General features: G+C 35.4%; 1 protein-coding gene across 1 annotated transcript; it reads left to right on the top strand.

The window, feature by feature from the left end:
• The first annotated feature begins 5,419 nt into the window (after positions 1 to 5,419).
• On the top strand, positions 5,420 to 24,894 carry SATL1 (spermidine/spermine N1-acetyl transferase like 1). The gene is made up of 6 exons (XM_032475462.1): positions 5,420 to 5,449; positions 17,146 to 17,197; positions 22,777 to 22,857; positions 23,278 to 23,379; positions 24,031 to 24,071; positions 24,724 to 24,894. Exons 1-6 carry the CDS (start codon positions 5,426 to 5,428, stop codon positions 24,892 to 24,894), a joined length of 471 nt encoding a protein of 156 aa, XP_032331353.1. The 5' UTR covers positions 5,420 to 5,425.
• The last annotated feature ends 1,019 nt before the right edge of the window (positions 24,895 to 25,913 follow it).

Raw genomic sequence — 25,913 nt, 5'->3', positions numbered from 1 at the left:
GCTCCTTGAGAATTTTACACCCTGGTTGGGTTGTCCAAATCAGTAAGCATAAAACAAGTCCATAAGAAGCAAGTACAAAAGTGGTGTAGTTTATAAGTGCTGGAGAAATTTACAGAAAATATCAGTAAGCCCAGAGTAGCAGAAGGATGTCTCATTATACTGAAAGTAGCAGTATAAGACAGTGTTTAAAAGCTTAGACTGTAGCAGTAGGCTGCTTAAATTTAAATCTCAGTTCTACCACTTACTAACTGCGTGACCTTGGACAAGTTACTTAACCTCTCCTGTGCCTCAGAGTCCTCACCTGTAAAACAGGGATAACAAAAAAACCCGGCGATAACCTACATCATAGAATTGTTTGGAGTATCAAATGACTTAATTTTTTAATGATGTTCAGAATGATTCCAGACACCTAATGCTATATATATGGATAAGACATAAGATAATGAATAACCTGGATACATAGGTAGGGTGGACTAGAGGGGTAAAGCCTAAAGCTAGGGAGACCAAATGAGAAGCTAATTCATTACTCCAGGCTGAAGTGATGTGGGACGGGGAGGATGTGACAGATATAAAATTCAGAGGAATGATGGGCTTCTTTAGTGATGGACTGGAGGTTATGAAGGGGAGAGAGTCTGAAATGTATTATAGTCATGAATTGATCCTCAGATTAAGCCTTAGGAAGTTAGTTCAATTCTGGGACCTCTGAAGTCATTGAGGGCTTCCTGGATCTGTACTGCAACAGATTTGAAAGATTTTTTTTTCTTTTTGGCCCTGTAGAGATTTTCTGGACCAGGGGTAACACAGGATTACACTAAATAAAGCATACTTAAATCTTCTGAGCCACATTATTGGGCAAGAAATTCTCTCCCTTCAGAGTTCACTAACCACCCTGATCAAGCAATCCACAATTTTTAAAAAAATCAGACATTGAAATTTAAAGCATTGCTTACCAATGAATCACATATTTGGTGAGCTATTCAGTGGAATGATTCAAGAATGAATTGACTGCTACAAACCTCCTAGAAGAAAACATAGGCAAAACATTCTCTGACATAAATCTTAACAATGTTCTCCTAGGGCAGTCTACCTAGGCAATAGAAATAAAAGCAAAAATAAACAAATGGGACTGAAGTAAACTTATAAGCTTTTGCACAGCAAAGGAAGCTATAAACAAAACAAAAAGACAACCTACAGAATGGAAAAAACATATCTGCAATGATGCAACTGACAAAGGCTTAATCTCCAGAATATACAAACAGCTCATACAACCTAATAACAAAAAACCAAACAACCCAATCCAAAAATGGGCAGAAGACCTAAAGAAGCATTTCTCCAATAAAGACATACAAATGGCCAATAGGTACATGAAAAAATGCTCAATATAGCTAATTATCAGAAAAATGCAAATCAAAACTACAATGAGGTATCACCTCACACCAGTCAGAATGGCCATCATTCAAAAGTCCACAAACAATAAATGCTGGAGATGGTGTGGAGAAAAGGGAACCCTCCTACACTGTTGGTGGGAATGTAGTTTGGTGCAGCCATTATGTAAAACAGCATGGACATTCCTTAAAAAACTAAAAATAGACTTACCCTATAATTCAGTAATCCCACTCCTGGGCATATATCAGGAGAGAACTCTAATTCATAAAGATACATGAACCCCAATGTTCATAGCAGCACTATTTACAATTGCCAAGACATGGAAGCAACCTAAATGTCCATCAACAGATGATTGGATAAAGAAGTTGTGGTATATATACACAATGAAATACTACTCAGCCATAAAAAAGAATAAAATAATGCCATTTGCAGCAACACGGACAGACCTGGAGATTGTCATTCTAAGTGAAGTAAGCCAGAAAGAGAAAGAAAAACACCTTTTGATATCACTTATATGTGGAATCTCAAAAAAAAAAAAGAAGACACAAAAGAACTCATTTACAAAACAGACACAGATTCACAGACATAGAAAACAAACTTGTGGTTACCAAGATGTGAAGGGGTTGGGAAGGGATAAATTGGGAGTTCGAGATTTGCAGATACTAACTACTATATATAAAATAGATAAACAGCAAGTTTATACTGTATAGCACAGGGAACTATATTCAGTATCTTGTAGTAACTTATAATAAAAAAGAATATGAAAACAAATATATGTATGAATATGTGACTGAACTATTATGCTGTATACCAGAAATTGACCCAATGTTGTAAACTGACTATACTTCAATAAAGAAAAAAAAAGAATGAAGTGACTGGACTGTGGAAGGACAGTTTTATTATTGCAAGTTCCATGGCATTGATGCATTGTAAAGAAAACTTATAGTTTGCTAGTAAAAAGACTTTTAAAGTACTTGACCATTGAAACAAGGTTTTTTCCCTACTAAATGTATATATATATATTTTTCATCTGAACATTGAATATTGTGTTAACTGTAGATGTTTGGTTAAGCAAATTCCTATGGACTCATTACAGATCGACTTTGAGGTAAGTTCTTCAAGTGTGCAGAGTTCAGAAGCATTATCTATCATTTACATAAGACGGGCAATTTTCCATTCTTCTTTCTCTCCCTACATGCACACACATAAACTTTCCTATGTTTTTCTACCTTCCAATGGAAAGAAGAAAGATCATGCTTCAGATGAAAGCAGTACAGAGTTCCTTTTGCTTTTGTGTTTACTTTTGCCTGGCCAAAAGCTGCTCAGAAAATACCCACTTTTCCACATTAAAAGAAAACCCAACAAATTAGATACCCCCTGTTACTCTCTCATAGCACCCTGTGGTTCTGCTTCACAGTACTTATCACATTTTTTTCCTCTAGGCAGACAGATAGACATAAGTTAATGTCTGTCTCATTCAAAGATTACGTTGTGTTTATGCATCAGTGTATTTCCAGTGCATAGAATGATGTCCGGCACACAGGTGCTCAGTACATACTTGTCTAATGAACAAAGTGGAGAAGACAGTTTTCATTTATTAGACACCTGACCCCATGCTAGACATTTTCACATAAACTCACATTTATTCTTTATAACAGTTTTGTAAGGAAAGTGTTATTAGCACATTTTAAAGAGGATGAAAGTCAGAGAGATTAAGTAACTTTTCTCATGTCACTGAATTATTAGTTGGCAGTGTCAGGATTCAAACTGAGGACCCTTTGACTTCAAAGCTAGTGCTATCACTCCATAACATTGCATCTTCTTTTATTTTAAATTGAGATATAATTGACACATAATGTTGGGTCTGTTATATATCTCCATATGATCACTACAGTAGCATTAGCTGACACCTCTATCATGTCACATAATTATCATTTCTTTTTTGGGTTGAGAACAGTTAAAATTTACTCTCTTAGCAACTTTGAAGTTTACAATACAGTTTTGTTGTCCATAATTACTATGCTGTGCATTAGCTCCGTAGAACTTATTTACCTACTAGTTGTAAGTTTTTACCATTAAACAACATCTCCTCAGTTCCCCCAACCCCCAGCCCCTTATGACATTGCTTCAATATCTGTTTAGTGTGACTTCTCCATTGACTCAATTATGTAAAGGATGTACCCTGAAGCCATATTTTAAAGTGACAGAGGAAAAGAATAAGGGAAATATTTGAAACTACATACTTTCACTTCAATCCCTAATATCTAAATATCACAGAGAAAGTTGTATTACAAACAGTTATCCAAATGCATTTTTGTAGAGTAGCATATTAATAACTCATGGCATCAATAGCACAGCCCTGGACTTTTTAAAATATATTTTACTTCTGGCATTTTTTTAATTTAAAAGGTAATATATGTCCCCAATTTTAAAAATCAAACCATACAGAAGTATATAAAGTAAAAACCCAAATCCTCTACCTTCCCTCCCAATCCCACTCTTAGGTGGTAGCCAGGTTTAACAGTTTGATGTATTGTGAATATGCCTTTTGGGTTTGTGAAAAATCATCAATAATTTCTATTAAAAGACTATTATGAAACTCATAGCTGGCAGTTATTATGACAGTGAATCCAGACGTTGGTAAATGTTTTGCATTTAGTGTGCCTGTTCTTAGAGCATGTCTTTGTAATAATTGATATGCAGGGTTCAAAGGGCCATGCAAAGTTCATGTGGTTCTTCCCGCTTTAGGAAACCTGTTCTTTCCCCTTCTTTTCTTTCTTTCGTATAGTCATTTATTTATTTATTTGTTCCAACATGTATTGAATACCTACTATAGGTCAAGCACTGGGAATACAATCGTGAGCAAGACAGACATGGTCCCTGCTCCCATTACAGGTTAGAGGAAAGAGACAAATAGACGATCTTAATTCAGGGTGATGAGTAGTATGACAGAACGTGCCTCATAAACTTTTGTGCGCATCAGAATCATCTGGGATGCTAGCTAGATTGCAGACTGGTCCTACCCCAGACCCACTGAATCTGAAGGGTGGATCTTAGAAATCCGCGTTTTAATAAGCTCCCAGGTGTTTCTGTTGTGAGGATTTCCTTTTGGTGATGTATAGAGGAAGAATGAGGGCAAGAGGGAGTACATGAGGGACAAGTTTGTTTAAAAGGAATCAGAGAAGACTTTTGCAAACAGTTAAGTCTAAATTGAGATTTGAACAATGAGTAAGAATTCACTAGGTAATTGGAAGTTGGGGGTCGGGAAGTGGGTAAGAGCAGAAGAGGACAGACTTGCCTGAATATGAGAGGGAGCGGGCCTGCACTCAGGAAGTGAAAGAAGTTCAATATGGTTAAAGAGTAGAGTTAGGGAAGTGGCACATGAATAAGAACCCTCATGGAAGGGGTAGCTTGAGGTGATAACCAAGGTTGGTACCACAGGGATCATTAATGTTTAACGGAAGTGTGGGGGAGGATGGGGGCAGGGTCAAGAGGACTAACACGGACCATTCAATGATTTTCTGTCATATCTTTGGTCAATTAACTATGTCTTTGTTTCCACTTATATATCTCATTGTACTTTCTTTTGAGTGGACCCTCACAACACATCTGTGAGGCAGGTTGGGCAGATATTACTATTTCCATTTTACACATGAGAAAACTGTGGCTCATAGAGGTTAAGTTTCTTGAGGCCTAAAAGTTACTAAGAAGCACAGAATTGATTCTTGACCTAGGATCTTTTCTGTTTGTTATGTTTTGTTTTGAGGTTTGTTGTGCCACATTCAATGTTCTTCTACCATCCATTTCCCTATTTGAGGGTATTTTGAATTCTGAGTTTATCCTCCAAAATTCTATACATTCCAGCCAACTGAGAGCCATTATAATGTTGAGAATATCATCATCAAACTAGTGATGATGCCACAGACCCAGGGCCAACTTAAGCAGGATTTATTTTTTTTCACCCATCTCTGTGATGGATAACTCTAATTTTTTTGTAACAGATAGTCTTGTAGAAGAAAAGGAATGTGTCTCAGAGTATATGTTGCAGAATCACCAGCATCTTGTGAGTACTTATTAACTATGCACAATGCTTATAGTAATAACCTTTACCAGAATGGGCCCAAGATACTACAGAAGATAGTTTATTGCTATGATTTTCAGGTCCAAAGTTCAAATGGAGTATAACTTTCTCATCAAACACCAGTATAAACTCAGTTTCTGAAAATGTGCTTCCTTTAACTTCGCTTCCTTCTATTTTGTATACTTCTTAATAACCCCAAAGCAAACTGAATTCTCAATTTCATCCACCTTGTCACCCTTTTTGGTCTGCTTTCATCCCAGAATTAGGTTCTTCTTAAGAGCTTCTAATTTTACCTCTCATTTGCTCCAGGAATTCTCCTTCTTGATTACAGGTGGAGACAGACTGTCATTATTCCCCTTTTGAAATTGGGATTCCCTTTTAAACTGGGGACATTCAGAAGGATAATAACTGAATGGTTAAAGGGTAGTAAGATTAGTGAATATCATTAAGGGGAAGAGAATATAAAATTTCTCTGGGGCCACAGCTGCAGTATCCTCTGCCTCCACCATGGTCTGGAGGGATAGGCTTTCCCACAGTACTAGTGCAGGAGTGGGGATATTTGAAGAGACTAGAAAAGTAAGACTATAATCATGTTTAGTTGGGTTACTAGTCTGTTTAAAAGGAAGACTACTTGAAGGGGAAAAAACAGGATTTAAATTACATTAAATGTCTTAATTAAGAATTAAAGTGGGTATAAGTTGTTTTATGAATATTTCCTAAATTATTTTATTCTAATACTTGGATTTTCTTTCCCTTTTAGTCTGTTTTAATTGAAGTCTAGTTGATTTACAATATTATATTAGTTTCAGGTGTACAGCAGTGATTCAGTATTTTTGCAGATTATTCTCCAAGTTTCTTCAAGATCTTTAGAGACTTTTATTCACTTAATTTACAAATACATTTATCCTGATTTTACTCCTTGTTATTAAAATAAAATGGGAAAAGTAGAAATTTTAAATATCATTAATTTCTACTAATGGTATCCAAAAACCCTTTTAAGGATAGCTTTACTCCACCAATTTCCTCTGATTCTCCTTAAAATATTTGAAGAGTTAGTTAAAATACATTTTTTAACATGAAAAGAATGTTCTAACTTGACACTTCCTGGGTATTTGCTGAAACTTGTATACTGAGGAAGATCGTTTGCCTGAGAGTCCTATATATCAAATGCAAGGTATTTGATCATCTTCAGTAGAGCTTCTTTCTGGGCTTCATCTATTGCTATTTTTCCAAAAAGTTTCTGGGATCTCCAGGAATATTTAAAGTGGTATTTATTTGAAAAATTATTGCATAAATATGTTCACTGGAGTGTTGTCTGAGACCACAAAATTGGAAACAATTAAAATGCACATCAAATATGGGATTGAGTAAATAAAAGAAAACACATACATAAATAGTCAAGTGACTCAGCATCTGGTTCAGGAGGTCACATTAGTCCAGAGTTTGAATCTTGGCTCAACCACTTCCAAGTTGTATGATCTCTGGCAGGTTGACTTCTCTAAGCTCAGTTTCCTTTTCTGTGAAGCCAGGATCATTATGTCTACCTCATTGTGAGGATTAAATGGGATTATGTATGTAAAGCATGTGCTGTAGTACCTGACACTTATAAATATTCAGCAGGGCCTCAAACAATTTGGCAGATGGTTGGTGTTTAATAAAGATTTGCTGTATGATAGCAAATTTTAAAATGTTATATGTAATGTTATAGTAGCTGGGGAAGACTAATGATATATTATTAAGTAAAGGTAGTTACTGTGACATCAAATTTATTTAAAAAATAATATATAGAAAAAAATATAGAGGAAGAGAGGAGAGAGACAGTCATTGAAATATAAATAATGGTTATGTACAGAGAAGATTCTGAGAGACTTTTCATTTCTATTTTATGCATTTCTTGTTTAACCCAAACTCAGTCTCCTGGAGTCATTTATCCCTGTAATAACCAAATGTCTTGAGTTCCTACCCCAGGTAACAGCAGGGTCTATACTCTTTACCCACCTATCCTCCTCCACGGTAACCTTCTTATACGCCTATTCATGAATCAATCCAAGCTACAGTCAGGTCTCCCAGTCCCTGGGTTCAACCCCTGCAGCTGCCATCTTCTTTCATCACCTCTGTCAGACATGTACCATTCACCTCTTCACTTTCATGGCCCCAAATGACCACGAATACAAGGCTAGTGTAGTAAACAACTTCCAGTAAATTGCTGATAAGTGTATTTCCACACAGCATCTAATGGGAAACAATTTAAAACTGAATACTTTTCATGTGCCTATTGGCCATCTGCATTTGCTCTTTGGAAAAAATGTCTCTTTAGGTCTTCTGCCCATTTCTTTTAAATCAGGTTGCTTGTTTTTTTGGTGTTAAGTTGTATAAACTGTTTATATATGTTGGATACTAATCCCTTATGGGTCATATCATTTGCAAATATTTTCTCCCATTCAGTAGCTTATCTTTTTGTTTTGTTGATGGTTTCCTTTGCTGTACAAAAGGTTTTAAGTTTAATTAGGTCCCATATGTTTATTTTTGCTTTTGTTTCCTTTGTTTTAGGAGACAGATACCAAAAAATATTGCTATCATTTATGTCAAAGACTGTTCTGCCTATGTTTTCCTCTAGGAGTTTTATGGACACCAGGGAAATGCAAATGAAAACTACAGTGAGAAATCCCCTCACACCTGTAAGAATGGCTATCATCAAAAATAACACAAGTAGCAAATGTTGTTGAGGATATGGTGGGAATGTAAATTGGTGCAGCCACTGTGGAAAATAGTATGGAGGTTTTTAAAAAACTAAAAACAGAACTACCATATGACTCAGAAATTCCACTCCTGGGTGTATATCTGAAAAGAACAAAAACACTAATTCAAAAAGATATATGCACCCAATGTTCATAGCAGCATTATTTACAATCGCCAAGATATGGAAGCAACCTAAGTGTCCATCAACAGATGAATGGGTAAAGGAGACTTTCCTGTTGGCCACCTGCATTTTCTCTTTGGAAAAACGTCTCTTTAGGTCTTTTGCCCATTTTTTGGGGTAGAAAAAAATTTAAAAATATATTTATATATATATGGAATACTACTCAGCCATAAAAAAGAAAGATTTTGCCATTTGCAGCCACATGGATGGACTTGGAGGACATTATGCTAAATGAAATAAGTCAGACGGAGGAAGACAAATCCAGTATGATATCACTTATAAGTAGAATCTAAAAAATACAACAAACTAGTGAATATAACAAAAAAGAAGCAGGCTCACAGATATGGAGAACAAGCTAGTGGTTACCAGTGGGGAGAAGGAAGGGGGAAAGGCAACATAAGGGTAAAGAATTAAAAGGTACAAACTATTAGGTATAAAATAAACTACAAGTTCTACTGTATAGCACAGGGAACTATATTCAATATCCTGTAGTAACCTATAATGAAAAAATATGAAAAGGAATATATGTATATACATGGATGACTGAAACATGCTGTATATCAGAAATTGACACAACATTGTAAACTGACTATAGTTCGGTAAAAAAATAAAATAAGCTACAAGGATGTTTGTACAACACGGGAAATACAGCAAATATTTCATAATAACTATAAATTGAATATAACCTTTACAAATTGTGAATCACTATATTGTACACCTATAACTAATATAATATTGTATATCAACTATACTCCAATAAAAAAAACCCTGAATACTGATATCTTAAAGAGAATCTTCGCTGGCTGTCTTTTGCCCTAGGCCTTAGCCTACCACCCTTTTGCAGGAGCTGCTCCTCAGGCCAGAAACTCTTCCCTTCCATTTACCCTCTCTTTTCTTATTCCTGGAATACCCAGCCTCTTTCTCCAGACTGCTGAAAAAATGTAAGTTCTTCTTTTTATCTGCAAAGCAATTTAATTCTTAGTCCTCACCCCAGACTAGGCTCTGGACCCATCTTGTCTTTCACAGAAGGTTAACTGTTGGGGAACTTTTGTAAACAATAAAGCCAAATATCCCTGATCTGCACCCTTAGCTAAGCAAAGAGACAACATATGCAAAGTTATGATTTTCCCCTAATTGGAAATTTGCTGATGATATCTGGAAAGTAAGAAAATTCAAATTCTTGGATGTGCTCTTTTTTCTGTTTTTTATTTTTTAATTTGTTATTTATTTTTAATTGAAATATAGTTGATTTACAATGTGTTAGTTTCTGGTGTACAGCATATACATACATATATATTCCTTTTCATATTCTTTTTCATTATAGGTTATTACAAGGTATTGAATATAGTCCCCTGTGCTCTACAGTAGGACCCTGTACTACTATATATAAAATAGATCTGTTCATTTTTAATCACAACAAAATTAGAAGTAATGTTTTTTTGTCTGCTACAGATATTTTCCAAATGTTTTACAATGAGCATGTATTCTGTAATAAAATAAAATACAGTAAATATTATAAAAATATCAAGTGCTGCTTATCATTGAATGTCTCCAAAGTACTTTATAAGTTTTTATTTCAGAAAATAGCCCCTACATTAGTTTTGTGCCAGTCTGGCTCCATGCCTTAAGCCCTCCCTCACCTTCCCTGCTCTCCATCTCCTGCCTTTTCTTTCTCTTTCTTTTTGTTTGTTTGCACTTTACGGGGGTAAACACAAAAAGCCTGTGAACTTAAAAGGGACAGAAAAAGATACTGGCTTTGAGGCATAGAGAGGTTCCAACAAATTTAAACTCTGCTTGCTATCGATGAAAATTATGTAAACACCTTTCTCCACTTGTGAATATTCATTGAGATGTAACCAAGCTGGGGTCGGAATTCAGAGTACTTGATTTTACTTAGCATCTTCAAAAAAGGGTATTTTGTGTATTGTCATCATTAGAGTTTAAATGCGTAAACATATTTGTGGTTTTAGACCTATGGAAGTGGCTTTATATATTATATTAAATTAAAAACATTTTGGTAGGGCAGACCATGTATGTACATTTTGAATTCTTAAGAGTTTGGCAGTTTTTGGCTAACAAAATTCACCTGCAATAAAATAGTATGTTAAGACTAAAATTATATTTTAGAAATTTCTGATAATATATCAAAATGATAAAAACCTTAAATTTAAATAAGTATACATGTATTAAATATAAACGAGTACAATGTTTATCATTTAGACTTTGTTCCTAAGCTGGATAACACTGCCACCTTGTGGCAAAATCGGATTATTGATGCTTTCATTTAAATATTTCAAAAAACTATTTTTTCCCTGAGAGCATACCAGCTACAGTGTGGAAATAATTTGCATGGCTGATAGAGGCAGTCTCATTCTGTGTTTCTAGAATGGGGCGAGTCTGATAATAAGTAATTGTGAGCAAGAATATGCACTTTTGGTGTGTCCCCTTAAAATCACAATTGCATAATGTTCAAAACCAGCATTACAAAGGAAAACAAACAAACAAACATGTAAATCACCTTGATGTGCTGTAAAGGCTAATAAGCCAAAATACAAAAGAAACTTGCTAACAATTCTAGATCACTAAACTGTAATTTCTCGTTTTTCCCTTTTATGGAAGGCATCAACCAGAAACCTAATGAGTGCCTTCTCCTGTAAAAAAGCAAAAAACAAACAAACAAACAAAAGAAACGTCAATCATCCCCACAATAAATTATGTAAGTTGTTTGATTTTGTAAAGCAAAGAACAAAATTCTTTCACCTCTTTCCTGGCATTTCAGAAAAAACAAAATGATAACTGGGTTTTCCTTATTTTGTCTGGACTTTCAGTTGTGTGACAAATCAAGTTACCTAACCTCCCTGAATCTCAGTTCCTTTACCTGAAAAATGAACATAATAATATCAGCAACCTCACTGGGATGTTGTGAGGATTAAATGAGTTAATATGAGTAAATTGCTCCTTAGAACATGCCTAACATTCATAAAAGCATTCATGAAATTTTAGCTCTCATCATTATTACAGGTGGACCAAGATCAGGAATGTATCTAATTTGTGTTAGGGTTGGCATAGTTCTGTGATGTGACTTGATTTTTCTGTCATGCTAAGAAGGTGGGGTCTCTATGTTCCATTTACAGCTAGTATGGGCCAAATGGTGATTGTACTCTAGTTTTATTTGAGCCTTCCTTCTATGCAATGGGCTTTGGACTCTGTCCCCGTTTTGGCATGTATTAGATCTGGGAAAATTAATCTTTCTAAGTTCCAGTTTCTTTATTGATAAAATGGGGAACAAAAGTACATATCTCACTGGGTTGTTTTGATGACTAAATGAAGTAATACATACATAAAGTCCTTTCAGCAAAGTGTGAGACTTAGAACAGCTTCAACCCATGTTCTCTGGTATGTTTAAAAACTAAAAGACACTCCATCTACAACATTATCAGCACCAGTTATATAATATACATTGCTGAGGAAGTGAGCCAACAGGTAAAATGATGTCAGAAGGCATTCTGCCAGGGGAGGGGGGTTAAAGGACAATATACCTGATCTTACAGATTTTGTGGAGAATAAGTATAGTTTGTGTAAGAGGCAGGAAAGTATGATGGTAAAAATCCTGGAATTGGAATCAGAAAGAGCTGTGTCTGAATTCAGTCTCTTTGCCAACTGTTCAGGCCTTGATTAGGTTATGAAATCTTTTGAACCACTTTCCTTAGAATTGGGGATGATAGGGTTGCTATGGAATTGAATGAGAATATGTAAAGTGCTACCCACTGAACCTGGGTCATAAAATAACTCAATAAATAGTGGTCATAGTTATTCTTAATTATTTGTAAAGAAATATTTTCATTAGGGACTTGAATCCCTCATTAGGAGAAGTCTTTTAAGCATTATAGCTTCTATGGTGTGAGGAAAAGGTAGTAAATAGAAGTCAGAACAGAAATAGGAAGTGAATTATTTCAGGATTGGGGCATGGGGAAAGTAGAAAGGTTTACAGCAAATATCTTTGAGCAGGGTGGTTAAAACACTAGGCACTCTTGGGGTCAGTGCCAAGCACAGGCTCTGAGACTCCTTCCAGCTTTTTGCTTCACCCTCTTAAACTTTGAGAGGAGGAAATAATAGTCAAGCGAGCCCTGTCTTGCCTCTCCCTCACCACATGGGGGAGCACGTACACACGTAGGTAATGGCATTGTGACTTCACTATGACGCAGTGAAGGTGCAAGGAGGTGAGGCAGTAATACTCCCCCAGGGTCATTTTCTACTCCCTGTCCCTTCCAGCCTGTTGGCAGGGAAAGGCCAGATGACAATCTGAAACCCAGCCAAGCCTACAGCTGTTACAGCTGGATGAAGTCAACTCCAGCGAAACGGAGGCATCAATAATCTTCTTTAGGTAGCCCTCCTTTATTTTTGCCATCCTCATCTAGATAGAGGGGTATCTCGAAGTACGAATCAAGTTGAGAAAAACCAGAAACATCCTACAGCCTCCCACCACAGCACTTTAGTTAAGGGCTCCTGTTACATCAAGAGACTTACTCATTGGCCAACCAGTCGTCTGCCAGCCCATCATCCACCAACCAGTTCTAAGTCAGTCAGGCCTTGGCCAACCAGTTCTCAGCCAGCCAGACACGAATCAACTGGGCATGAACCAATCAATCACAAGCCTACCAGACTTTAACCAACCAGGCGTCAGACAACCAGGCATGAACCAATTAAGCAGGAGCCAACCGGACACAAACCAACAGGGCATGAAGCAACCAGGCATGTGGCAATCAGGCCCATGCCAAATAAGCACAAGGCAACCTGGCACGTGGCAACAAGGCCGAAGCCAATCAATCATGAGTCAGCCAGGCACGAGGCAAGCAGGCATGAGACAATCAGACCTGAGCCAATCAAGCATGAGCCTACCAAGCCTGAGGCAACCAAGCCTGAGCCAATCAGGCGCAAGTCAACCAGGACCAAGCCTATCAGGCATAAGCCAAACAGGCAGGAGCCAACCAGGTATGTGGTATCCAGGCCCAAGCCAATCAGGTGCAAGTCAACCAGGCCCAAGCCTATCAGGCATAAGCCAAACAGGCAGGAGCCAACCAGGTATGTGGCATGCAGGCCCAAGCCAATCAGGCGCAAGTCAAACAGGCAGAAGCCAACCAGGCATGTGGCAACCAGGCCCGAGCCAACCACATCTCAGCCAACCAGACATGAGGCAACCGGGCATGAGGCAACCAAGAGGGAGCCAATCAGGTGTCAAGCAATCAAGCTTGATTTCTTTCCGAGTAAGACCTGCAGAGGCTCAAGACTGCCTGGAAATCCTGCGTCTAATTAAAGTAAGCTGCTTTCTTCTCATTCCATGGAGCTTCACGGCACTAATTTAGGGCTTAGGGTAAGGAAAGCATAGGCTGGGTTTGAAACCTAGCTCTGCTAATTATGACCCATATATACAAGCTTCTGGAGGTTACATAACCTCTATAAGCTTCAATTTACACATCTAAAATCAAGACCATAGTACTATCTATATTGAAAGATTGTTGTAATGATTCAGTAACGTAAAATGATTACACATAAGTTGCTTGACTTATAGTAGGGGGCTCAACAAGTCATGGGGGAATCAACTTACGAATATTTCAGGGACCTATTGTGTTGTTCCTCTTGGGGAAATTTTAACTTTAAAAAAGGATCTTGGATAAAAGGAATGCTTAACTCAAATGAATGACCTGTCAGCGATAGAATTTCAGATATTAATGGCTAAGATTTTAGGGTAGGGCGTCTTGCTTTGAAGACCACATGTACTTGTAGAAGCTAATGATTGCCCAGAAAACATTATTCATACACAACAAATTTTCTGTATAATTTCAGACAGTTCTTTTACTCCGGAAGCCCATCCAGAGATAGCTGCCCAGGAGTCCAAAGAGCTGGGTTAAAAATTTCTGATTTAAAAGTTCATTTTAATGGTTTTCCTGGAAATCATCCCAACACAGTAAAGGGAACAAACTAATAGCTATAGCTACTGAGCTGAAGTTCTGTGGCACTCAAGGTAATCATTTAATGTGACGCACAGCCTAGACAATTCCACATAAAAGCCTGTATAATAGCAGTAGCCTAGATTTATTTTAATGGAATAAATATGTGGCTGGAACAAGGCACAGGTTATAGGTAAGAAAAACTTATGAAAGAGTTTTGTAATGAAAATGTTTCCATCTACTAATATATTTAATCTCCTTTAAATAAGGCTAAATTTCTGTTTTAGTGGACAAAATAAAATACCAGAAGTTTTCCAGTGAAATCCATCTGCTGAAATGGTGCAGATCTGTAAGAACTGGGTTATCTGTCTTTCCATGCCTTCCATTCTTTTCTGTCCCCACAAGTTCCCCTCACATCATTTCTCTAACTGGCATTAATCTGCATGACTAGCTCATTGATCAAAAGACTATGTCCAACATGTTAATTATGCTGGAAGCACATTTTTCTAGGTAGAAAAATTTTAAAGAGATTTTGTAGTTTAGTACCTGACACCCAGGTAGCAATTAATAGATTTATGATTGAATGACAGCGAATCTCTCTGTCCAGAAAATTTACCTACATTATCTTTCCAAACAATGCCCTTTGTAATCACCAAAGGTAAAATACATCACTAGATTCTCCCACTTCAATGAACCTGTGTCTTGAAGTTCCTGACGACATTTACTTTTAAATTTGCCTCTTGTACCTGAATATACACTAGATGTTTCTTGGAAAAATTTTTTAATGGATATTCATTGCAGAAAATAATAGGAAAGCTAAATTACTCTGCATCATAGACATGAATATAATTATTAATTAGCTCTGAGCTTTATATTCTTCTCTAATACATGCATGTCCATTCATCCTAACTCCTATTCACAGCTAGCTTTGCAAAGCATTCTCTCTTTGCAAAGGGATCTATGAGAGTTTGCCATCAGAGCAATTCACTCCTTAGCTGAGTATTTTGCAGGTTTTATTTACTGTCCTGACACTAAAATTCTTCCAAGTGTCCTCTGTATGCATCCGGTTTATCCTATTCTTGATCACCACACCAAAGCATTATTTGCGGATCTAGTCACTTTTTAGCTAGGCAGCTATAACTTTTGCTTACCAGACTTACCATTTAAAGCCTTTTATCATGGTGGTTCTCAAAGTGTGGTTTTTGGACCATTGGTGATCCATAGATAAGTACTGTGCACTATAATATCTGATTTTTGCTCATTATGCAGACATTGAGTGCCTACTAGGGGAAGGCCATGTGCTAAGTACTATAAAGGATATCAGATTATTGAATTATACTCACTGCCCTCAAAGAGCTTACAGTGTCTCAGGGAAGGTGCTCTAAACGGTAGCCAAATGCTCAAACTCCATTGGACTTTGGTTGCCATGAGAATAAAATCCATATTTCTCACCAACACTCTACATAATCTGGCCCTTGCTGTCTTCCTTATATATTTAAAAAGTTTTTTCCATTATAAATGTAATGCAATTCCAGTCAAAATCCTCAAATTTTCACGTGGAAGAATAAGCATGTGTTTTTAGAAAAACTCCAAAAACATTAATGTGGAAGGGTTATCCTTACCAGATATTATAAAGCTGTAAGTAATTAAAATACTATGGTAATCTATTACCATAGATGCAGAGATAGATCATTGGAAGAGAATGGAGAATCCAGATGTTCTCTTAAGTATATATGAGAATGTGGTACATGATAAAGTGGACATTTCAAGTCAGTTAATAAAAGATGGGTTATAAAATAAACAGTGTTGGGATAATTGGGGGGAAAAGATTAAGGTGAAATTCCACCTTACTTTTTACACCAACCCCCCCTCCTCAATTAATCAAGTATTAATATAAGGAACTTAAAACAGATTGGTGGTTGCTAGAGGCAGGGGTTGGGAGATGGGGAAAATGGGTGAAGGTAGTTAAAAAGTAAGGACTTCCAGTTATCAGATAAATAAGCTCTGGGGATGTAATGTACAGCATGGTGACTATAGTTAACAATACTGTATTGTATAGTATTGAAAAGTTATTAAGAGAGTAGATCTTAAAAGTTGTCATCACAAGAAAAAATTTTAACTATGTGAGATCATGACGTTAACCAAACTTATGTGGCAATCATTTTGCAATATATACATATATCAAATCATTATGTTGTACGTCTTGGACTAACACAATGTTATATGTCAATTATATCACAATAAAACTGGAAAAAATAAAATTAAATAATTTGTTAAGAAGGGAACAAAAGTGACTAGTTTTATAATTGCAAAGTGGGATTGCCTTTCAAAGCTTGAGATCCAAACCATGAAGAATTAATTTGAATGTGTAGAAAAATGATATAGTTAAAAAGCCAAATAAAAAAGTTTAAAGCTAAACTGAGAAGAACACCTCACAAGCAAACACAATGGACTTTTCTGTAAAGTCTATGAGCTTTATAATACATAGACTTTGTGACATCCACCTCGAATACTCAGAAACACTTTTGGCTTTACTTCCTGATTTCTGGTTATATTCAAGGCTAGTTACCTGGGCAGTTGACCTTCACAGAATTGATGTATTGAAATAGTTAATCTCGCTCTCTATATATTCTTTTTGCTGCAGGTACGTTTTGGATTTTAAGTTTCTAGATGACTGGGGTTATGTCTGACTCACTTTGAATACTACCCAAGACATCCTATGTTATTAAATGCTCAATAAAAACTTCATGCTTATCATCTTAAGAATTTGTTACTAAACCATAAACTGAAAGTTTTCTCTACTTTGACAGGAATTGGCTGCCTGTGAAAACATGGTAGATGCAGTGAAGTTAACAGCAAACGGTAAGGTGTTTTATGGTATTTTCAGAGCTAGAAAAAGAAACTTGGCATAATGTATGCACAAAGCACTACTTGTACCTGGATATGTGGATGCTGCTGTCCTTGGTACACAAAGAAGTTGTCATTAATAGTATCTAGTTGTACAGGACGTAAGTTTGATAGCTTTGTCAGTGCTCTACTATTTTTTATTTCCCCATTTTTAGTATGAAATTGATATTTAAGAGCTTTTACATTTTACAGCGGGAATAGATTTCAACTAAATTTAACTAAATTTTGAAATGTAAAATGAGAAGTGTAGTTGGTCAAAGAAAGTATAATTTAATGCCCAGTATGTTAGTAGTAGCTTGTTAGGATGAAATGGGTAAAGGCAAAATTACTTAAACTTATTTTCAAGATATTTACTACATTTTGATAGCCAGCAGTATTAATAGGATAGGCTAGTGTTTTATGATGAATTGCAACATTTTAGGCAGGAAATGTGAACATTAAGAAAAGAGATGATTACAGTGTACAGACAGTCTCTGACTTACTTATGGTTTAACTTAAGATTTTTGACTTTATAGTGGTTGGAAAGAAATACACATTCAGTAGAAACTGTACTTCAAAACCTGATCTTTTCCTGGGCTCACTATATGCAATAGGTTGCTCTCACGATGCTGGGCAGCAGCAGTGAGCCACAGCTTCCAGTCAGCCACGTGATCATGAGTGTAAACAGCTGATACACTTACAATCATTCTGTACCCATATAACCATTCTGTTTTCACTTTCAGATAGTATTCAATAAATTACATGAGATATTCAACACTTTAGTATAAAATAGGCTTTGTGTTAGATGATTTTTCCCCAATTCTAGGCTAATGTAAGTGTTCTGAGCAGGTTTAAGGTAGGTTAGGCTAAGCTATGCTTTTCGGTAGGATAAGTGTATTAATGCATTTTCAACTTACGATATTTTCAACTTATTTTTGATGGGTTTATCAGGATGTAAACCCATCGTAAGTCAAGTGTATACAATTATACACTTAGAATTTAAAGTGAATCTGAGGATTGGCTATACCATTCATGTGAAAAAGAATGTTAGAATTTTGATAGGGATGGCAATGAATCTTTAGATCACTTTGGGTAACATTGGCATCTTTATATGTTAAGTCTTATCTATGAACATGGGATGTCATTCAATTTATTTAGGTCTTTAATTTCTTTCAACAATGTTTTATAATTTTTGGTATGCAAGTATTTCACCTCCTTGATTAGATTTATTCCTAGGTATTTTATTATTTTAGGGTCAATTGTAAATGGAATTGCTTTTTTAATTTATTTTTTGGTTTGTTCTTTGCTAGTGTATGGAAACAAAACTGATTTTTGTTTGTTGATCTTTAACCTGCAACTTTGCTGAATTAATTAGCTCTGGTAGATTTCTTTTGGGTTCTTTGGGATTGTCTATCAATAGGATCATGTCATCTGCAAATAGAGATCATTTTACAACTTCCTTTCTGATTTGGATGACTTTTATTGCTTTTTCTTGTGTAATAGTTCTAGCTCTAACTTCCAGTACAATGTTGAATTTCAGTGGTGAAAGTGGCCATTCTTGTTTGTTCCTAGTCTAGGGGGAATGCTTTCAGTCACTGACCATTGAGTATGAAGTTAACTTTTTTTTTTTTTTAACAGGTAATCTTTATCATGTTGAGGAATTTCCCTCTATTACTAATTTTCTGAGGGCTTTTGTCATAAAAGGGTGTTGCATTTTGTCAAATGTCTTTTCTGCACCAATTGAGATGATCATATGTTTTTTCCTCCTTTGTTACATTAACGTGATTGATTTTATGTTGAGTCATCCTGTCATTCCTAGGATGAATCACACTTGGTCATAGTGAATAATCCTTTTAATATCCTGTTGGGTTCAATTTGCCATTTTGTTGAGTCTTTTTGCATCTATATTAATAAGAGGACATTGATCTTTATTTTTTTCCATGTGATGTCTTTATCTGTATTTGGTGTCAGAATAATGCTGACTTCATAGAATGAGTTAGGAAATGTTTCTTCCTTTTCATTTTTTTTGGAAGAGTTTGTGGAGGATTGGTGTTAAGCCTTTAAATGTTTGATAGATTTCCCCAGTGAAACCATCTGGTGGTCCCTGACTTTTCTTCATTGGGAGATTTTTTTTTATTATTGATTCAAACTCATTATAGATCTGCTCAGATTTTATTTCTTCTTGAATCAGTTTAGGTAATCTGTAAATTTCAAGGAATTTGTTCATTTCTTCTTGGTTGTCTAATTTGGTTGATGTATAATTCCTAGTATTTGATTATAATCTTTTTTATGTCTGTAAGGTCAGTAGATTTTAATTACTTGCACCTTTTTTCCCTTTTTGTCTACCTGTCAATTTGTTGATTTTCTCAAAGAATCAACTTTTGATTCCATTGATTTTCTCTATTGTATTTCTATCCTCTATGTTTATTTCTGTTCTAATCTTTATTATCTTCTTTCTGCTAGCTTTGAGCTTAGTTTACTCCATTTTCTAATTCCTTAAGGTGTAAGTTTAGGTTATTGCTTGAGGTCTTTCTTTTTGTTCAATGTTGGCTGTGAATTTCCCTCTGAGCACTTCTTTCACTGCATCCCTAATTTTTATATGTTGTTTTCATTTGTTTTCATCTCTAAGTGTTTTCTAAATTCCCTTTTGACTCCCTTCTACTTTGAGCCACTGGTTGCTTGAGTACATTGTTTAATTTCCACATATTTGTGAATTTCCTAGTCTCCTGTTGATTTCTAGTTTCAATCCATTGTGATTGAAAAATACTTTGTATGGTTTCAGTCTTTCAAAACATATTAAGACTTGCCTTTTTGCCTAGCATATGGTCTATACAAGAGAATGTTCAAGAAAAATGTGTATTATGTTGTTCAGTGGAGTGGACTGTATATTTCTGTTAGGTCCAGTTGATCTATAGTTTTGTTCAAATAATCTATTAACTTACTTATTGTTTAATACATTATTGTAATTGATGTAATGAAGTTCCCTATTATTACTTTAGAGCTGTCTCTTTCTAACTTCAATTCTGTCAATATTTGCTTCATATATTTTGGAGCTCTGATGTTTGGTGCATAAATGTTTGTAATTGTTATGTCTTCTTGGTGAATTGAACTTTCTATCATTATATAATATCCTTGTCTGTTGTAATAGTTTTTTTACTTAAAGTCTATTTTGTCTGATATTAGTAATCATCCCAGCTCTCTTTTGGTTACTATTTACATGAAATATCTTTTTCCATCATTTTACTATCAATCTTTTTTTTTAATCTAAAGTGATACTCTTATAGATAGCATATAGTTGGATCATGTTTTTTCTTAAATTAATTCTACTAATCTTTGTTTTTTGATTACAGCATTGAACTCCTCACATTTAAAGTTAACTACTCACAAGGAGGGACTTCTGATATTTTCTTATTTGTTTTCTATATAGGTTTTTTTGTCCATTTCCACCATTGCTACCTTCTTTTGTGTTGATTTTTAGAGTAAAATGTTTCGATTCCCTTCTCATTTCCTTATGTGTATATTCTATAGACATTTTCTTTGTGGTTATCATGGGGATTATACTTAACATCCTAAAGTTATAATGATCAAATTTGAATTTATACTAGTTTAACTTCAACAGCATACAAAAATTCTTCTTCTATACATCTCCATTCCCCCATTTTATGTTACTGATGTCACAGATTACATCTTTATACACTGTGTGCCCAAGAACACAAATTAATGATGAATTTTATGCACTTGTCTTTTAAATCATGTAGAAAATAAAAAGTGTAATTACAAACAAAATTAATATGACACTAGTCCTTTATAACTGCCCATGTATTTACCTTTAACTAGGCACCATTACCTTTATCTTTATTCCTTTGTATGACTTTGACTTACTATTTAGCTCCTTTCCATTTCAACTGAAGGACTCCTTTTAGCATTTTATGCAGAGCAGGTCTAGTGATAATGAATTTCCTCAGGTTTTTTTTTTTGGGGGGGTGGGGTTCTGATGATATCTTAATTTCTCCCTCACTTTTGAAGGAAAGTTTTGGTGGATATAGAATTCTTGGTTGACAGGTTTCTGCACTCCTCCCAAACCACCCTCACCCCCTCCTCCAGCACTTTGTCAATCCACTGCTTTCTGACCTCCAAGGTTTCTGATGAGAAATCATGTGATAATCCTATTGAGGATCCATTGTATTTGACAAGTTACTTCTGTCTTGCTGCTTTCAAGATTTTCTCTTTGTCTTCAGCTTTCAGCAGTTTGATTTGTGTCTTGGTTTTGATCTTTTTGGGTTTATACTACTTGGTGTTTGTTGAAATTCTTACATTTATAGCCTGATGTTTTGGGAAGTTTGGGAAATTTGGGAAGTTTTCAGTTGTTATTCAAATTTTTTTTTCCTTTTTCTCTCTCTCTTCCCCTTCTGAGAGTCCCATAATGTGTATGCTGGCCCATTTAATGGTGTTCCACAGATCCCTTAGGCTCCATTTACTTTTCTTCATCTTCATTTTTTCCTCAGACTTGATAATTTGAGTTGTCCTATCTTCAAGTTTACTTATTCTTTCTTTTGCTTGCTAAATTCTGATTCTGAACCCCTGCAGTGCACTTTTCATTTCAGTTATTATACTTTTAAGCTTCAGAATTTTTGGTGAGGATGTTTTTAAAAAATAATTTCTATTTTAGTGATATTCCTATTTTGTTCATACATCTTTTTCCTGTCTTTGTACATGTCTTCCTTTACCTCTTTGAACACCTTTAAGACAGTTGTTTTAAAGTCTTTGTTTAGCAAGTCTGACATCTGGGCTTCCTCAGGTACGTTTTCTGTTGATTTACTTTGTTCTTTTGAATGGACTATACTTTCCAATTTATTTGTATGCCTCGTGATTCTTTTATTGCTGTTGTTGAAAACTGGACAGTTTAATCTTACAATGTGTTAACTCTGGAAATCAAATTCTCTGCCTTCCCCAGTGTGCCTGTGTCACAGATCAGTCTTTTTTTTTTTTTTTTAGATCAGTCTTGAGTTGAATGTTTAAAGGTGTTATGAGGTCTTTTCTAAGTCTCTGTCTTTCCCTGGTCATGCACAGTGGCTTTCTAGATTCTCCTGTATATATGGTTATTTTTGAATGTCTAACAAAGCAAGTATGGCTCCTTTAAATCTCTTGGAAGCTGCTTTAGTTGGTGGAGGTTAGAAAAATAGTAGCCAACCTCCAGGTCCTCATCTCAGCATTCAGAGTAGCAATCCACTCCAGAAAGTCAGGTTGCTGTCCTTACAGCTACCTGCCATGAGGTGGGGTGGAAGGTGGTGGAGTGGGGGGATGGTGTGCTTGGAAGCCACTGCTGGGCTGATAGTTGAATTTTGCCAAAATTAACTGCAATTTACCAGCCAAGCTGTCCTCTGGAAGTTGCATGTATTCAACTAAACCTAGAGACAAAATACTCACTTCAGACAGTTTCTGCCAGTGCAATTGTTGTATAGGTGAAGAAGGGAATTCTGGTGCTACCAACTCCACCATCTTCCTTCTCTCTACTGTAAACTTTCTAATATATTTTATGTGAATTTATATTTCAGATTTACTCAGGGATGGCTTTGGAGAAAATCCCCTTTTCTACTGCCTGATCGCAGAAGTACACACTCATCAAAAACCAACAAGTAAAATAAATCTTCCTCTTTCAATTTAATCTGTAGTATATTTTCTCTACCCTGAAAACAAAGTAGTTTGATAGCATATAATTACTATTAAGTAGAGGTGAAGACTGTAAGTACATAAATTCAGTCTTGTTTTTTAAAAGAGAAAATGTGTGGTATATACTTATGTTTGTATATGCATAGAAAAACATTGGGGAAAGAATATACTCCACACTGTTAAAAGATGGTTTATCTCTTAAAAGTTGTATTCTAAGGGACTTAAACCTTCTACATTATACATTTCTGTATTGTTTGAAATTTTGTATGGCAAGCTTTTATTACTTTAGTGGTTTTAAAAAAACACACAGATATTCCATTTTGGAGGAAAAGAACATTAGAAGATTCAAAGCATTAACCTCTTTGTTCTCTCTTTCATCTTCCTAGGTAAAGTGACTGTTGGATTTGCCATGTACTACTTTACATACGACCCCTGGATTGGCAGGTTACTTTACCTAGAGGACTTTTATGTCATACAAGCTTACCGAGGTCAAGTAACACTTATAGTATTACTTATACTTAAAAAATTTAAATGGTATATTTTAAATTATGAAGCTTTAGTATAAAGATGGAGTTTAAGTTAGTTTATGTAATTCATTTCTATTCCATAATCTTGATCACTATCCTAGTTATGCTTGCATATGGTAAAGACTCAATCACAGATTAGAAAAAGATTTACTAGTTCCCATCAAGGCTTGAATAAGCCAAGTTATAACTATACTTTTATCTTTAAAAAATGGTTTTACATTTTGTGTTGGTTTATCTACAAGTAAATAAGAAATATACTCTGTGATAAAATGATAGTGACAAGGACTCATTTCCTTTTCACTGATCATTAAAATAAATCTAAAATGTTTTCCATTACCTTTGGAACCACACTCCAATTAGGAATAACAGATATGAAAAACATCCATGAGTTGAGTTTCAACACAAGCTATTACAAATATATATATACTATATATATACACATACACACACAAATATATATATATATATATATATATATATATATATATATATATATATATATATATACCAGATAGAGTTCTATATTTTATTTCTTTTAAACTAAAGCAAATAACTTGCTAAACTGAATTTTTCAACTCATGTTTTTTTCATTTTGCTTTATCTATTTAAAAGGTCTAGGTATTGGAGCTGAAATGCTGAAGAGGCTAAGTCAGGTATATATTGCAGTTAGTATTGCTATTCTATATGCTGTCCTTTCCTTCATTAAATATTATTATTTAACCTGGCATAAAGTAGATAATTTATCTTACCATCTGAACATAACCTCAAAATATACTTTTTTATTCCAATTAAACTGGATTTTCAAATCAGTTACTCATACAGGTCAAATTTATGTCCAGGTAAAAGCTGAGTGCTATTTAATCCACAACCACACTATATACCTTTTTGCTATAAAGCAGAAGTAAGCAAAAGGGATATTAGAAGGCAATTTTACCCCCCAAATAGGTCCATAGTATGAATATGAGAACAGTGTAAAAACAAGATCCTTTTGGATTTTGGAAATATATATGAGAACTTTAGGTAAAATTTTTCTATAGAATAAGAAAAAACAGTGAGTTGGATTTATAGGAAAACCAGTATATGGACTTGGCAAACGAGTTGTGGACTTCTACTAAAGACAGGTTTTTAAAGCTCAATAGGACTTTTTTCTTTTTACAGATTTAGAGAAGTCCAAGAGATAACTATCATATTATTATTTGGAAGTATTATACACACACAGTGCCTTGCATATAGTAGACCTTCAATAAACGTGTTAATGAAGACTATACTTTCAAGTAAAATTAATTTCCATTTGTTTTTAAACAGATAGCCATCAGAAGCCAATGTAGCTGCATGCACTTTCTTGTCGTCATTTGGAACCAGGCTTCTATTGACTACTACACTCGTCGAGGGGCTTTAGACCTTTCCTCCGAGGAGGGCTGGCATCTGTTCAGGTTTAACAGGGGAGAACTCATGGACATGGCGGGGGAAGAGTGAAAGATGACTCATCACACTTTCTCACAACATAGGCTCCAACATTTGAATGTCACCTGAGCCCAACAGCAGTTTGACTTTGAGTGTTGTACAATACAGCAAGTGATGAAACTCTGGTTTGAGCAGATCTTTTACTTTGACACAGATTTTGTAGATAGTCAACTCTCCATCACCCAGACTAATATACTAATGGGTAGTAGCAGAACTGATGATTCAAAAGAGCAGATAATTCAAAAATCACTTATATTTGGCTTTAGTGTTGGTGGCACGATATCATGTACACACAAACACCATGCAGAGAGAAGCGAAGCAGTTTTCTGTTTATTGATTTTTGGAAAAGGGTTTATATAGGACATGCACGATGCCTCACATATCATCTAAGTTATGACAATGTTAATAATCTTAATCTATTTAGGTCCCCAAGTTCCTGCAGCAAGCACAGGCTGTTACATGATCAAGGACAGATTGTTTTAAAGTTCATCACGAAACTTCATTAAGTAGGCCATCTCTTATCCAGCCGGCTGTGCCTGTCTTAGATTGTCCTCCTCTGAGGATCTTACCCATCATTGGCTATCCAGCCATCCATACTGGATACATGACATTCCTCACAGCTTGTTTATTAGTTCAGCCCATGGCTTATTCTCTAGAGCCTTCAGGCGGGGGCCTACATTTAGGATATTAATTTTTTTGATCTCTTACCTTATTGAATTTCAGATGCTTATATTTTTACATTTTAACACATCTGAAATTGAGATAGGTATAATGATCAACTAAGAATCTATCTTAGATTTGATGAAATATGGGTGCATTTGATCATATACAGATCTGAGGTAAAAATAAATTCATTTAAAATATTGAAGCTAAATTTTGAAAGGTTTACTTACAAAAAACTAGTATGTGATCTGCTTCCCCACCTTGAGCAGCTCAAGTACCACTGCCTCCTTGACTTCCATCTCAGAACTACATTACATCTCTGAACAAGTATAGTTCTTTGGTTGTACCTATCTTAGGGAAGATACTAT

This window comes from Camelus ferus, chromosome X (assembly GCF_009834535.1).
Source record: "Camelus ferus isolate YT-003-E chromosome X, BCGSAC_Cfer_1.0, whole genome shotgun sequence".
NCBI lineage: Eukaryota > Metazoa > Chordata > Mammalia > Artiodactyla > Camelidae > Camelus > Camelus ferus.
This window is presented reverse-complemented; position numbering and strand designations above follow the sequence as displayed.

Excerpts from the sequence above, each read along its gene's own strand:
- SATL1 (XM_032475462.1), top strand. The coding sequence starts at position 5,426 with ATGTTGCAGAATCACCAGCATCTT. Across the intron at positions 22,858-23,277 it reads CACTCATCAAAAACCAACAA|GTAAAGTGACTGTTGGATTT; the intron begins GTAAAATAAATC and ends TCATCTTCCTAG. Across the intron at positions 23,380-24,030 it reads TGTCATACAAGCTTACCGAG|GTCTAGGTATTGGAGCTGAA; the intron begins GTCAAGTAACAC and ends TCTATTTAAAAG.